This window comes from Pangasianodon hypophthalmus, chromosome 23 (genome assembly GCF_027358585.1).
Source record: "Pangasianodon hypophthalmus isolate fPanHyp1 chromosome 23, fPanHyp1.pri, whole genome shotgun sequence".
NCBI lineage: Eukaryota > Metazoa > Chordata > Actinopteri > Siluriformes > Pangasiidae > Pangasianodon > Pangasianodon hypophthalmus.
In genome coordinates this window covers 383,209-394,618 of record NC_069732.1, presented here as the reverse complement: position 1 = coordinate 394,618, position 11,410 = coordinate 383,209, and the positions used below count along the sequence as shown (strand labels likewise).

The window sequence follows — 11,410 nt, the reverse complement described above, 5'->3', positions numbered from 1 at the left end:
GTTTTCAAAACCAATAGACTCCTAATTGTAAAATGAGACAACTCTGGTGGCAGTTTCCACGTTTGGTGTTAGATGGCGAAGAGCTTTGCCATACAGCTTGCATTGCCCAAGATAACCCTGAGAATTACCAAGCAATCATTCCTGATGCTCTCATTTGGTACACTTTGTATTATTAACATGGTGATCCATGTGCTGGACACTATAGTGCTGAGCACACACTCAGAAGAGTTCCTCAATGACGGGCACCTCTCTAATCTATTTGTGCCTTTAGACCTTTTCAGTTTGTGTGCACTGGTATTACTGAAATGCCTGTTACTTCCAGATGAAATAGGCATGTGTTAGTACTGTAAGAACTAAATATATCAATGCATATCCAACGGTAGATCAGAAAGCCAGTACAGTGGTACCAGAGCATGGTATCCCAGAGAAACTATTTTCTGATCAGGGGCATCAGTATGAGTCCAAGATTCTGCAGGACATCTGTGAGAAGCTAAAAATCAAAAAGAAAAGAACCATTCTTTACCACCCATGTGGATAGAATGATTCAATAGGACTTTGAAGGATCAGTTATCCAAAGTTCAGTACCTGCCTGCAGTTGTACTATCATTTGTCATAATATTATCCTTGCTACACCCAATTCTGTCACTGGATAAACCAGCCAACTCTTCCACAGGTACTGGTCAGGATTTAGAGTGCACACATACTGCCAAAAGGCTGAACTCTCACCAAGCAAGATGGGCCATGTTCTTCAAGAGATTCCAGTGTACCCTTTCATACCGGGGGTCTAAGAACACAACAGCGGAATCCCTTTCACATCTGTTAGGTTGCACAATCACATGTCCTCTACCCTCATCCTGAACACTGGCATTGCACAGGGTTGTGTGCTGAGAGCTATTCTACTCCCTTTTCACCAATTACTGTGTGTGGTATTCCACCAACAACCTCACCCTCAATGGTAATTGTGACCAGAAGTAGTATATATACAGAAAGGAGCACTGGGCTTAGAACAGACCATTCATTTGTCAAAGGTGTGCCTCAGGGTTTTGTCTAGTCACCTCTCTAGATGGAATTCTCAGGGAGAGTATAAAAGCTAGCCTTTGTGTTATAACTCCCCTGCCACCCAAATTTTCATGTTTTGTAACCACAGCCATGTCAGGCTAGGGCTAACTGCCTCAACACTGCTTTTTCCCTTGATATTGTTGAACATCACTTACAGGTTCGTATGGCCTTCAAGACCAAATCACGATAGCCAATGTTTAATGACATCATGGAAAACAATTTCAAAGAAAAATGTGTCAGCAAAAAGTATGGAATTGAAGCAAACAAGAACACAAACAAATTACATAAAGAAAGCTATATATATCACACACAGCCTGTAATAACTCCACTCCAATATTTTTCAGAATCACTCGCCTGTCCGTATGCTACTAACATGGTGTGCCGTTTGATTGTATTATGAGTCTCACAAAAAAGTAATGACAGACCTGTATAGTAGTTGAGATGTGAGCTATAATGAATAATAGATGTACTATATTGAAGTTTAATGTTAATCATATGTTGCAGATATAAGACATTGGGATTACATACAAAATCGTATCATATATATTTCATAATATACAATTAAAATATAATGATATATGTAATACATGTGATATATAGTGTTTACCATAATGGCATATTGGCTTTATGATGTAACAATTACAGTCAAAATTGAAAAAGTAATATTCATTTATGTTTCTAATGAGAGAGACAAATCTACATGAAAAAGATGTATTTTCTGATTTTCTTTTTCATGAAATCATCTCATGATTTCTATTAGTATTAATAATCAGTATTAATAATCTTCTGAAGGTTTAATTTACAGGGTGTCCCAAAAGTCTCCATATATATATATATATATATATATATATATATATATATATATATATATATATATATATATATATATATATATAATGTAAACAGATATATTATTTTGTTTTTTCTTTCAGATAACCTTTAAGAATGCCTTTGACAAAAGAATTCAATTCAATTCAATTCAATTTTATTTGTATAGCGCTTTTAACAATGAAAATTGTCTCAAAGCAGCTTTACAGAACATAAGAAACAAAAAGCATGCAAACAGAAACAAAAACATGGAAACAGTCCTAGATGTTAGACAAAATTATCCCTAGTGAGCAAGCCTGAGGCGACTCAGGCGACTGTGGCAAGGAAAAACTCCCTTAGATGATATGAGGAAGAAACCTTGAGAGGAACCAGACTCAAAAGCGATCCTATCCTCATTTGGGTGACACTGGAGAGTGTGATATGAACAATGTCCTTTCTGTATTTATTTATAGTCATGTAGGTTGTTGTCCTCCTCAAAGTCCACTATTGAAATCATATTGAAATCATTCTCATGGCTGGATCAGGAAGCTGTCGCAAGCTTGTGATGGGCTTTAACAGGAAACATGGCAAGCACATCACACACCACACTGTCACCAAACTTATTAACAAATTCAAACATACTGGAAGTGTTGAAAACCGAGAAGTGGATGTCCACAAACACCCACTGACGAAAGGCACAACCGATGTGGTGCTGGCAAACACAGTCCCCTGTGTATGGAGACATTGGGACACCCTGTATTTAATATGGGATTAATTAGACTAGGAACCAAAGGAATAACTGGCAGGCTCATGACAATAATGAGGGGAATTTGTTTGATTCTAGTCTCTTATTTATTATATCAAAACATGCATTGGCAAAATAGTTGCTGAAAATTAGAAGACGTAGGAAAGATTTCTTCTGAAATCTTTAGAATTCTTTAAACAGACAGCAAGTTTCCTGATATACAAGTAGATTATGAAAATCACAAGAGGCAATACAACAATGCTGAAAATAAGATGCCAAATGGGTTATTCAGAGATTTTTCCTTGCAGAGTAATTTAACAATTGAGTAATTATGACAGCATATTCTGCTTACTTTATATTTAGACAGCTGAAGTCGGGATGTTAGTGTAATGGATATACCAACTTCAAACTTTGTTGCTTATTATAGTAACGTCAGTCTAATATAATCACATACAGTTAACAATCATTATGTAACTTTTTTGAATCTCAAACAAGAGGAAAGGAAGTATCTAAAAAGAAACATGAGTTCTTGTTTGACATTTAAATATTTTCTTAATATTATTATAAATCTCCTGCAGTTTTAATCCATATATTATGGGATTGAATAAAGGAGGAATGAGTAAAAATTCAACCGACATGATCATGGCAATAATGTGGGGAATTTGATTTGATTCGAGTCTAGAATTTATAATTTCAAAACTCATGTTGACAGAAAAGTTTATGAAAATGAGAAGATGTGGTAAACAGGTCTGTAGAGCTTTTCTTCTGAAATCTTTAGAATTCTTTAAACACACTGAGAGGATCCTGACATAAGAGTAAAGTATGAAGATCACTGGAGGAAATACAGCAATGCTAAAAATAAAAAGTCCATATGTGTTATTAAGTGATGTTTCTTTACAGCTTAATTTCACAACTGAATAATTATCACAGTATATTCTGTTCAATTTAAATTTACACAGTTGAAGTTGGGATACTAGAATACCACCGACACCAACTTCACAAGAAGGCAAAAACCATGATAAAAATAAGAGCTTTCTGACCGTGGTCATTTTTACAAGAGTTGCATATTGTAATGGTTTACAGATGGACACATATCTGTCATAAGCCATAGTCGATAACAGTGTGAACTCTGATGCAGCATATGTGTAAATACAAAATGCCTGAAATAAACACTCTTTATAAGACACAGTTTGTTTTTCAGACAGTAAATCAATGAGCAGTTTAGGATAGAGAGCTGTTGATCCAAGGAGAGCATTACAAAGCAATGCAGCAATCAAAATGTACATGGGCTCATGGAGACGTTTCGTTTTGAATATGACAGAAATGATAACAGTATTAAAGAAGATAATCATTATATAGACAGTGAGTGTAAATATAAAATAAAGATATCTGTAATGCTCTAATTCAACATGTCCTTCCAGTGTTAAATATGTAAAATTGGTAGAATAATCCATTAATTTCTGTAAAGTAATCCATGTGATTTAATGGTAGTCATTCAGAGAGCAGAGTGCAGATAAACCACAGTTGTGGTGAGGAAATCAACTTCACAGACTTTAATACTCTCTCATCCAGACACATAGTCCTTAGTGATTTGCTGAGAGCAACTAGAAGAAAATTCCTGCCTCCTTCCTGACATTTGCTATCATAAATCTGGCTTATCAGTAATGTCAATGGTTTAAATTAGAAAAACCTTCTTTTTTTATATATAAAGTCTTTTAATGTCCTTCTCCTAAATAACTGCAGACTAAACACATCTTGAATGTCTTTTTGAATTCTAGTGTATGTCTTTCAGGAACGCTTTTTTTAAATAATCATCTTCTCATTCACAGACAATTGTATTATTCTTTTTATTTTTTACTTTTAAATTGTGTCTTGCTTTTATGTTACATCATATTAATTTTTTTAATATACATTTACATTTTGGTCCAACAATATTCAAAGGTCAGTCTGACAGCTAAAACTCTTTTGTTTCTTTGCATGTAACTGAATACAATACAAGGTGGCTGAAAAGTCAGAGGGGGCGGGTTTAACTGGCAGGTAACACTTAATAATCCTTACCTGTGTCTTATTACCACCAGTTTACTTATGTGTGTTTCTTAGTGCTTTCAGAAACTACTGTACAGAGAGAAGGGGGGAGAGAGAGAGGCTGGTATAGCTGGTGGAGTATGCTATGCACACAGACTGAGTGTGCACTTTGCCACCTGACAACTACACGATGCAGAAAAATTAGTTCATGCTTTTGTTACCTCTAGATTGGATTATTGTAATGCCTTACTGTCTGGATGTTCCAGTAGATGCATAAACAAGCTCCAGTTAGTCCAGTATGCAGCTGCAAGAGTCCTTACTAGAACCAGAAGATATGACCACATCACCCCTATCTTATCCACACTGCATTGGCTCCCAATCACATTTCAAATTGATTATAAAATACTACTATTGACCTATAAAGCACTGAATGGTCTCACGCCACAGTACCTCAACAAACTTTTGGTCTTTTATGATCCGCCACGCCTACTTTCTACTTTGATCAAAAGGCGCAGGCTCTTTGTTGGTACCTCGAAAAGTGTGGGCTACAGCTGAGGGTAGAGCTTTCTCTTACAAAGCCCCACAGTTATGGAACAGCCTTCCACTTAGTGTTCGGGGCTCAGACACAGTCTCAGTGTTTAGGTCTCGGCTGAAAACATATTTGTTTATGTCCCAGGACGCCCTCATGTCTGTGTTAGCTTCTGGCTCTCCCTTTTAGTTATGCTGTCATAGCTAGTCTTGCTGGAGTCCCTGCTTGCACTCTGCATGCAAAGTACATTGTCCTTAACCATTACATGACAATAAGCACACCTAATAATCATCTCTCCCTCTCCCTCACTGTCTCTCTCTCTCTTTCGAGCTACACATGCTACTCCTTAGATAGCAGTGATCCTGACCCCTTCGGCTCTCCGGACCTGCCTTATCCATCCTGATGCCCTACTTCTGGTTGGAGTTCTCATCGGTTGAGATCGCGTGCTGCTGCTGGGGGCGGCCCCACATGGACAGCCTAAAGATCATTGGGATTGCTGGGGATGGTGCCACTTGGGGGCTGTGGAGATGGCTTGGAGATCTCATATGGGGAGTTATACTGTGATGGCTTGGGACTGCGATTGCTGTGGTGGCTTTGGGGATGCAGTTACCAGGAGCAGCTTTGCTCAGTTGTCTCTTGAAGAACAGGCCCCATCTTGCTTGGTGAGAGTTCAGCCTTTTGGCAGTATGTGTGCTATCTAAATCCTGACCAGTACCTGTGGAAGAGTTGGCTGGTTTATCCAGTGACAGAATTGGGTGTAGCAAGGATAATAGTGTGATAAATGATAGTACAACTGCAGGCAGGTACTGAACTATGGCTAACTGATCCTTCAAAGTCCTATTGAATCATTCTATCCACATGGGTGGTAAAGAATGGTTCTTTTCTTTTTGATTTTTAGCCTCTGACAGATGTCCTGCAGAATCTTGGACTCATACTGATCAGTGGACAAATCAATTCAATTCAATTTTATTTGTATAGTGCTTTTAACAATGGCCATTGTCACAAAGCAGCTTTACAGAAATAAATGGATACAAAAAAACAGTGGAGAAGTTTAACAAACCAGACTTCTTGTGAAAATTGTGATGAATTCACAGGTTGCACACTTGCAATATTTCACCATTTAGTACACAGTTATAGAAGGGAATTATTTATAATCCCACTATCCGGTGTCACCCAGATCAGGATGGGTTCCCTTTTGAGTCTGGTTCCTCTCAAGGTTTCTTCCTCATATCGTCTCTGGCTTGCTCATGAGGGATACATTCACATATTTACAATTTATTTTGGTTTAATTTAATTTGAATTTATTTATTTCTGTAAAGCTGCTTTGTGACAATGTCCATTGTTAAAAGCACTATAGAAATAAAATTGAATTGAATTGAGGACAAAATCTTACCAGGGAGGCTGCCAAGAGACCACTGGCAACATTAAAGGAGCTGCCAGAATATCTGACAAGTACTGATTATTCTCTGCATATGTCAACAATCTCTCATATTCTTCACATGTCTGGGCGATGGGGTAGGGGAGCTAGATGGAAGCCCTTTCTCACAAAAAAAACCTCCAAGCTCAAATAACTCACCCCAAACCATGTGGCAAAATGTGTTATGGTCTGATGAGACCAATTCCAAATGGTATAATAATTTCATAATTCCAAAAGTTATGTTTGATGCAAACAAAAAAAACAAACAAAAAAAAAAACACATTGCCAGAAGAACAACATCCCCACGGTGAAGCATGGTGGTGGCAGCATCATGTTTTAGGGCTGCTTTTCTTCAGCCAGAGCTGGGGCTTTTATCAAGGTGGAGGGAATCATGAATAACTACAAATACCAGTCAATTTTAGTGCAAAACATTCAGGTGTCTGCTAGTAAGCTGCAGATGAAAAGGAATCTCCCCTTTCGGCAGGACAATGACCCAAAACATACATCCAAATCAACAAAGGAATGACTTCACCAAAAGAAAGTCAATGTTTCTGAATGGCCGAGCCAGAACCCAGACCTGAATCCAACTAAACATCTGTGAGGTGACCTGAAGCAGCTGTGCACAGGAGATGCCCTTACAGTCTGATGGATCTAAAATGTTCTTGTAAGAAAGAGTGAGAAAATATTGCCAAGTGAAGATGTGGCTTGCGAGCAGTGTAATAAAATCAAAAGGTGATTCAACAATACATTAGTTTAGAGGTGTGCACACTTAAGCAACTAGGTTATTGTAAATTTTTATTTTTCTTAAAATGGTTGATTGTTTTTCACTTAATTGTTCACTTAATATGTTGTAGTTTCACATTATATATACAATTATATATAAAAATGGATTGTGATGAAATTTTGAATGATGCATTTATATTTTAAAACATGTGAAATGTTTAATTACATGCAGAGCATTTTCTTAAGAAGGTTATTTTTTTTGCAGATGTATGAGATATTTGGTTCACAAAATGATTTGTGACCTGATTTAGTGACAGAGGTTTTATTAAAATGACATCGAGTGCTATACACCACAACCACAGTTAAATATTGTTGTTATGGTAGTTACACCAAACTTTGTTCATTAACATCACTCTAATACAATCACATAGTTGACAATCATTCTGTTAAAACATCTGAAATGTTTCTTTTTTGAAACTCAAATAAGAGTAAATGAAGAATCTGCATCTAAAAAGAAATCTGAGTCCTCTTTTTCCATGAAATCAGCCTTCTAATACTAATAAAAATCTCCTGCATTTTGATTCCATATATTATGGGATTGAATAAAGGAGGAATGAGTACATAGTCAACTGAAAGGATCGTTGCAATAATGTGGGGAATTTGTTTTGATTCTAATCTGTTATTAATAATTTCAAAAGAAATATTGACAGAAAAAATTATGAAAATGAATAGATGTGGTAAACAGGTCTGTAGAGCTTTTCTTCTGACATTTTTAGAATTCTTTAAACACACAGAGAGGATCCTGATATATGAGTAGATTATGAAGATCACCGGAGGAAATACAGTAATGCTGAAAATAAAAAGTCCATATATGTTATTAAGAGATGTTTCTTTACAGCTTAATTTCACAATTGAATAAATATCACAATATATTTTATTTAATTTAAATTTACACATCTGAACTTGGGATGCTAGTACAGTTACAGTACCAATTGTACAACAAGGCAAAAACCATGAAAAAAATATGAGCTTTCTGACAATGTGCATTTTTACAAGAGTTGCATAATGTAATGGTTTACAGATGGACACATATCTGTCATAGGCCATAGCTGATAACAGCGCAAACTCTGCTGAAGCATATGTGTACATGCAAAATGCCTGAACTAAACACAGTTCATAAGAAGTGATTTGTTTTTCAGACAGTAAATCAGTGAGTAGTTTAGGATAAAGAGAAGTCGCTCCAAAGAGAGCATTAATGAGCAAAGCAGCAATGAAAATATACATGGGCTCATGAAGACATTTGTTTCTGTATATAACAGAAATGATAACCATATTAAAGCAGATAATCATTATGTAGACTTTCAAAGTAATCATAAAATAAACATATTTGTAGTGCTGTAAATCCACATGTCCTCCCAGAATTAAATATGTAAAATTAGTAGAATAATCCATCAATGTATGAAATTTAAGCCTTGTCAGCTATTCCTGCATCATAATCTAGACAATGTTCCTGGAGGACACATTTATATTCTCTTACTGGCTCGGATTCCATAGTGATCCTCTGACAGTAACTAGCTGAGTCCTGCCCTCATTCTTGTACTTCTAACAAGATGTATCAGGAAATACTGGTGTAGTAATAACAACAAACTCCAGCGTGAATGCATTTCAATAGTTACATTTGAAATTTTGTATACTTCCTTAAACATAACATATAATGTAATATCAATGGCACAGTGGTGTGTGAGCATGGAATGACTGGTGTCACATCTAGAGTGTGTTCCTAACATAAGCTCTGGATCCACTGCCACCCTGACTAGGATAAATCAACTACTGAAGGAGAATAAATGAACACAGCATGAAAATTAACGCATGCAGTGTGTGGACTCATCTGGCCATAGGGAAGCTGAAACAGGATAAACATGGAAATATTTGTGACTTATGAATATGTAAATATGTGTGAGCTCTATGTGTTAAAAGGTGAAGGAGCTTGGCACAGAGACAAATACTTAAAAAAAAAAAAAAGTAAAAAGTGCAGAAAAGCATGACACTAATTTTCCATGAATGTTAAACTAGCTATGGAAGAACTGCACACAGCTATCAGCAAATAACATCTGCCCATCCAGATGGAGCTTTTATTGTTGCTGGAGATTTTAATTACTCCAATATGAGAATTGTACTTCCAAAATTAAAGATTAGATTTTTAGATAAGATTAGATTCAACTTTATTGTCATTGTTCAAAGTACATGTACTAAGTCAATGAAATGCAGTTAGCATCTAACCAGAAGTGCATAAGTGGCATATTAACAATAAATTACAAATAAGGATATACAGCTATGAGGGTGATATGTACAGGGAGATGGATGACTTGTGTACAGGAGGTGCAGTAGGTATTATAAATAAGGATAAATATGATATATATATATATATTCAATTCAATTCATTTTTATTTGTATAGAGCTTTTTTACAAAGGTCATTGTCTCAAAGCAGCTTTACACAAACAAAAGTAAAGTAAAGTGAAGTGTGTGTGATGTCTCTGATGAGCAAGAAGGGCGACGGTGGCAAGGAAAAACTCCCTGAGATGGTGATAGGAAGAAACCTTGAGAGGAACCAGACTCATCAGAGAACCCATCCTCATATGGGTTTACACTGTAGTGCGCGTGTGTGTGTGTACAATGTGTGTTTGTGTAGTCCATAGAAAACAGCTGAAGCGTCTTCGTGGCAGTGTGAAGCATTGCCGGTGGACAGGTCCAGAGTGAAGGGGGGGAGGTCTGGATTACCAGCAGCTCAGGAGTGGTGCTCATATGGTCCAGAGCGTAGGGGGGTCTGGATCACCGGCAGCTCAGGAGTGATGCTCATCTGGTCCAGAGCGTAGGGGGGTCTGGATCACTGGCAGCTCAGGAGTGATGCTCATCTGGTCCAGAGCGTAGAGGGGTCTGGATTACCAGCAGCTCAGGAGTGTAGCTCGGCAGAAAGAGAAGGAAAGTGGTTAGGTACACTCACAGTCACCGTGTGGAGATAAAACTTAATGAGGAGTGCAGGGGACTCCGGCAGGACTAGCTATAACAGCAGAACTAAAAGGAGAACCAGGGGGAAACACAGACATGAGAGATCTCTGATATGTAAGGCATACAGTCACTCTGCCGTCACAAACCTGAGTGACTAACGAGAGTGAGGAAGACAGCCTCCAAACACACCAGATCACCATAACACTCTACATCCACGAGTCCCCCAGATCTACTCCTTTGTCTAAAACACTAGTCGCTAAATGCTAGGTTAAATAAATAAGTCTTCAACCTCGACTTAAACACTGAGACCATGTCTGCTTCATGTACATTAACTGAGAGGCTATTCCATAATTTTGGGGCTTGGTAAGAGAAAGCTCTGCCCCCTGCCGTGGTTTTGGCAATGCGTGGTACTGATAGACAGCCTGCATCCTTAGAGCGAAGTAGGCGCGGCGGAACGTAAGGTACTAACATATCGCTTAAATACTGCGGAGCGAGACCGTTTAATGCTTTATAGGTTAGGAGTAATATTTTAAAATCGATGCGGAATCTTACTGGGAGCCAGTGTAATGTAGATAAGACTGGCGTGATATGCTCATACTTCCTAGTCCTAGTAAGGACTCTCGCTGCTGCGTTCTGAACTATCTGAAGCTTATTTATGCATCTAGACGAACATCCAGATAGTAAAGCATTACAGTAATCTAATCTGGACGTGATAAATGCATGGACTAGTTTTTCAGCATCACTTAGCGAAAGTATATTTCTAATCTTAGCGATATTTCTGAGGTGGAAAAATGCTAACCTGCTTACATTATCTATATGCGCCTCAAATGAGAGATTAGAGTCTATAATCACACTGAGATCTTTTACTGTTAGACTACTTGAAACAGAGAGACTGTCTAAAGTAACAGTGTGATGTTTAAACTTACTTCTAGCGGCTTGTGGTCCCCGTAACCAGAACCTCTGTTTTTTCCGGGTTTAGCAGGAGAAAGTTGCTTAGCATCCAGTCTCTTATGTCTATCGCACATGCCTCAACTTTCTTTAACTGGCTATTCTCATCTGGCCTAGCTGAGACGTATAACTGTGTGTCATAAGCATAAC

General features: G+C 37.5%; 2 protein-coding genes across 2 annotated transcripts; both read right to left on the bottom strand.

The window, feature by feature from the left end:
• Window positions 1-3,120: 3,120 nt before the first annotated feature.
• Window positions 3,121-4,065, bottom strand: LOC128317274 (putative gustatory receptor clone PTE03). Its single transcript, XM_053228665.1, has one exon. It carries the CDS (start codon window positions 4,063-4,065, stop codon window positions 3,121-3,123), a length of 945 nt encoding a protein of 314 aa, XP_053084640.1.
• Window positions 4,066-7,812: 3,747 nt separating this feature from the next.
• Window positions 7,813-8,757, bottom strand: LOC128317281 (olfactory receptor 6N2-like). The gene has a single exon (XM_053228675.1). It carries the CDS (start codon window positions 8,755-8,757, stop codon window positions 7,813-7,815), a length of 945 nt encoding a protein of 314 aa, XP_053084650.1.
• Between the last annotated feature and the right edge of the window lie 2,653 nt (window positions 8,758-11,410).

Excerpts from the sequence above, each read along its gene's own strand:
- LOC128317274 (XM_053228665.1), bottom strand. The coding sequence starts at position 4,065 with ATGGATTATTCTACCAATTTTACATATTTAACACTGGAAGGACATGTT.
- LOC128317281 (XM_053228675.1), bottom strand. The coding sequence starts at position 8,757 with ATGGATTATTCTACTAATTTTACATATTTAATTCTGGGAGGACATGTG.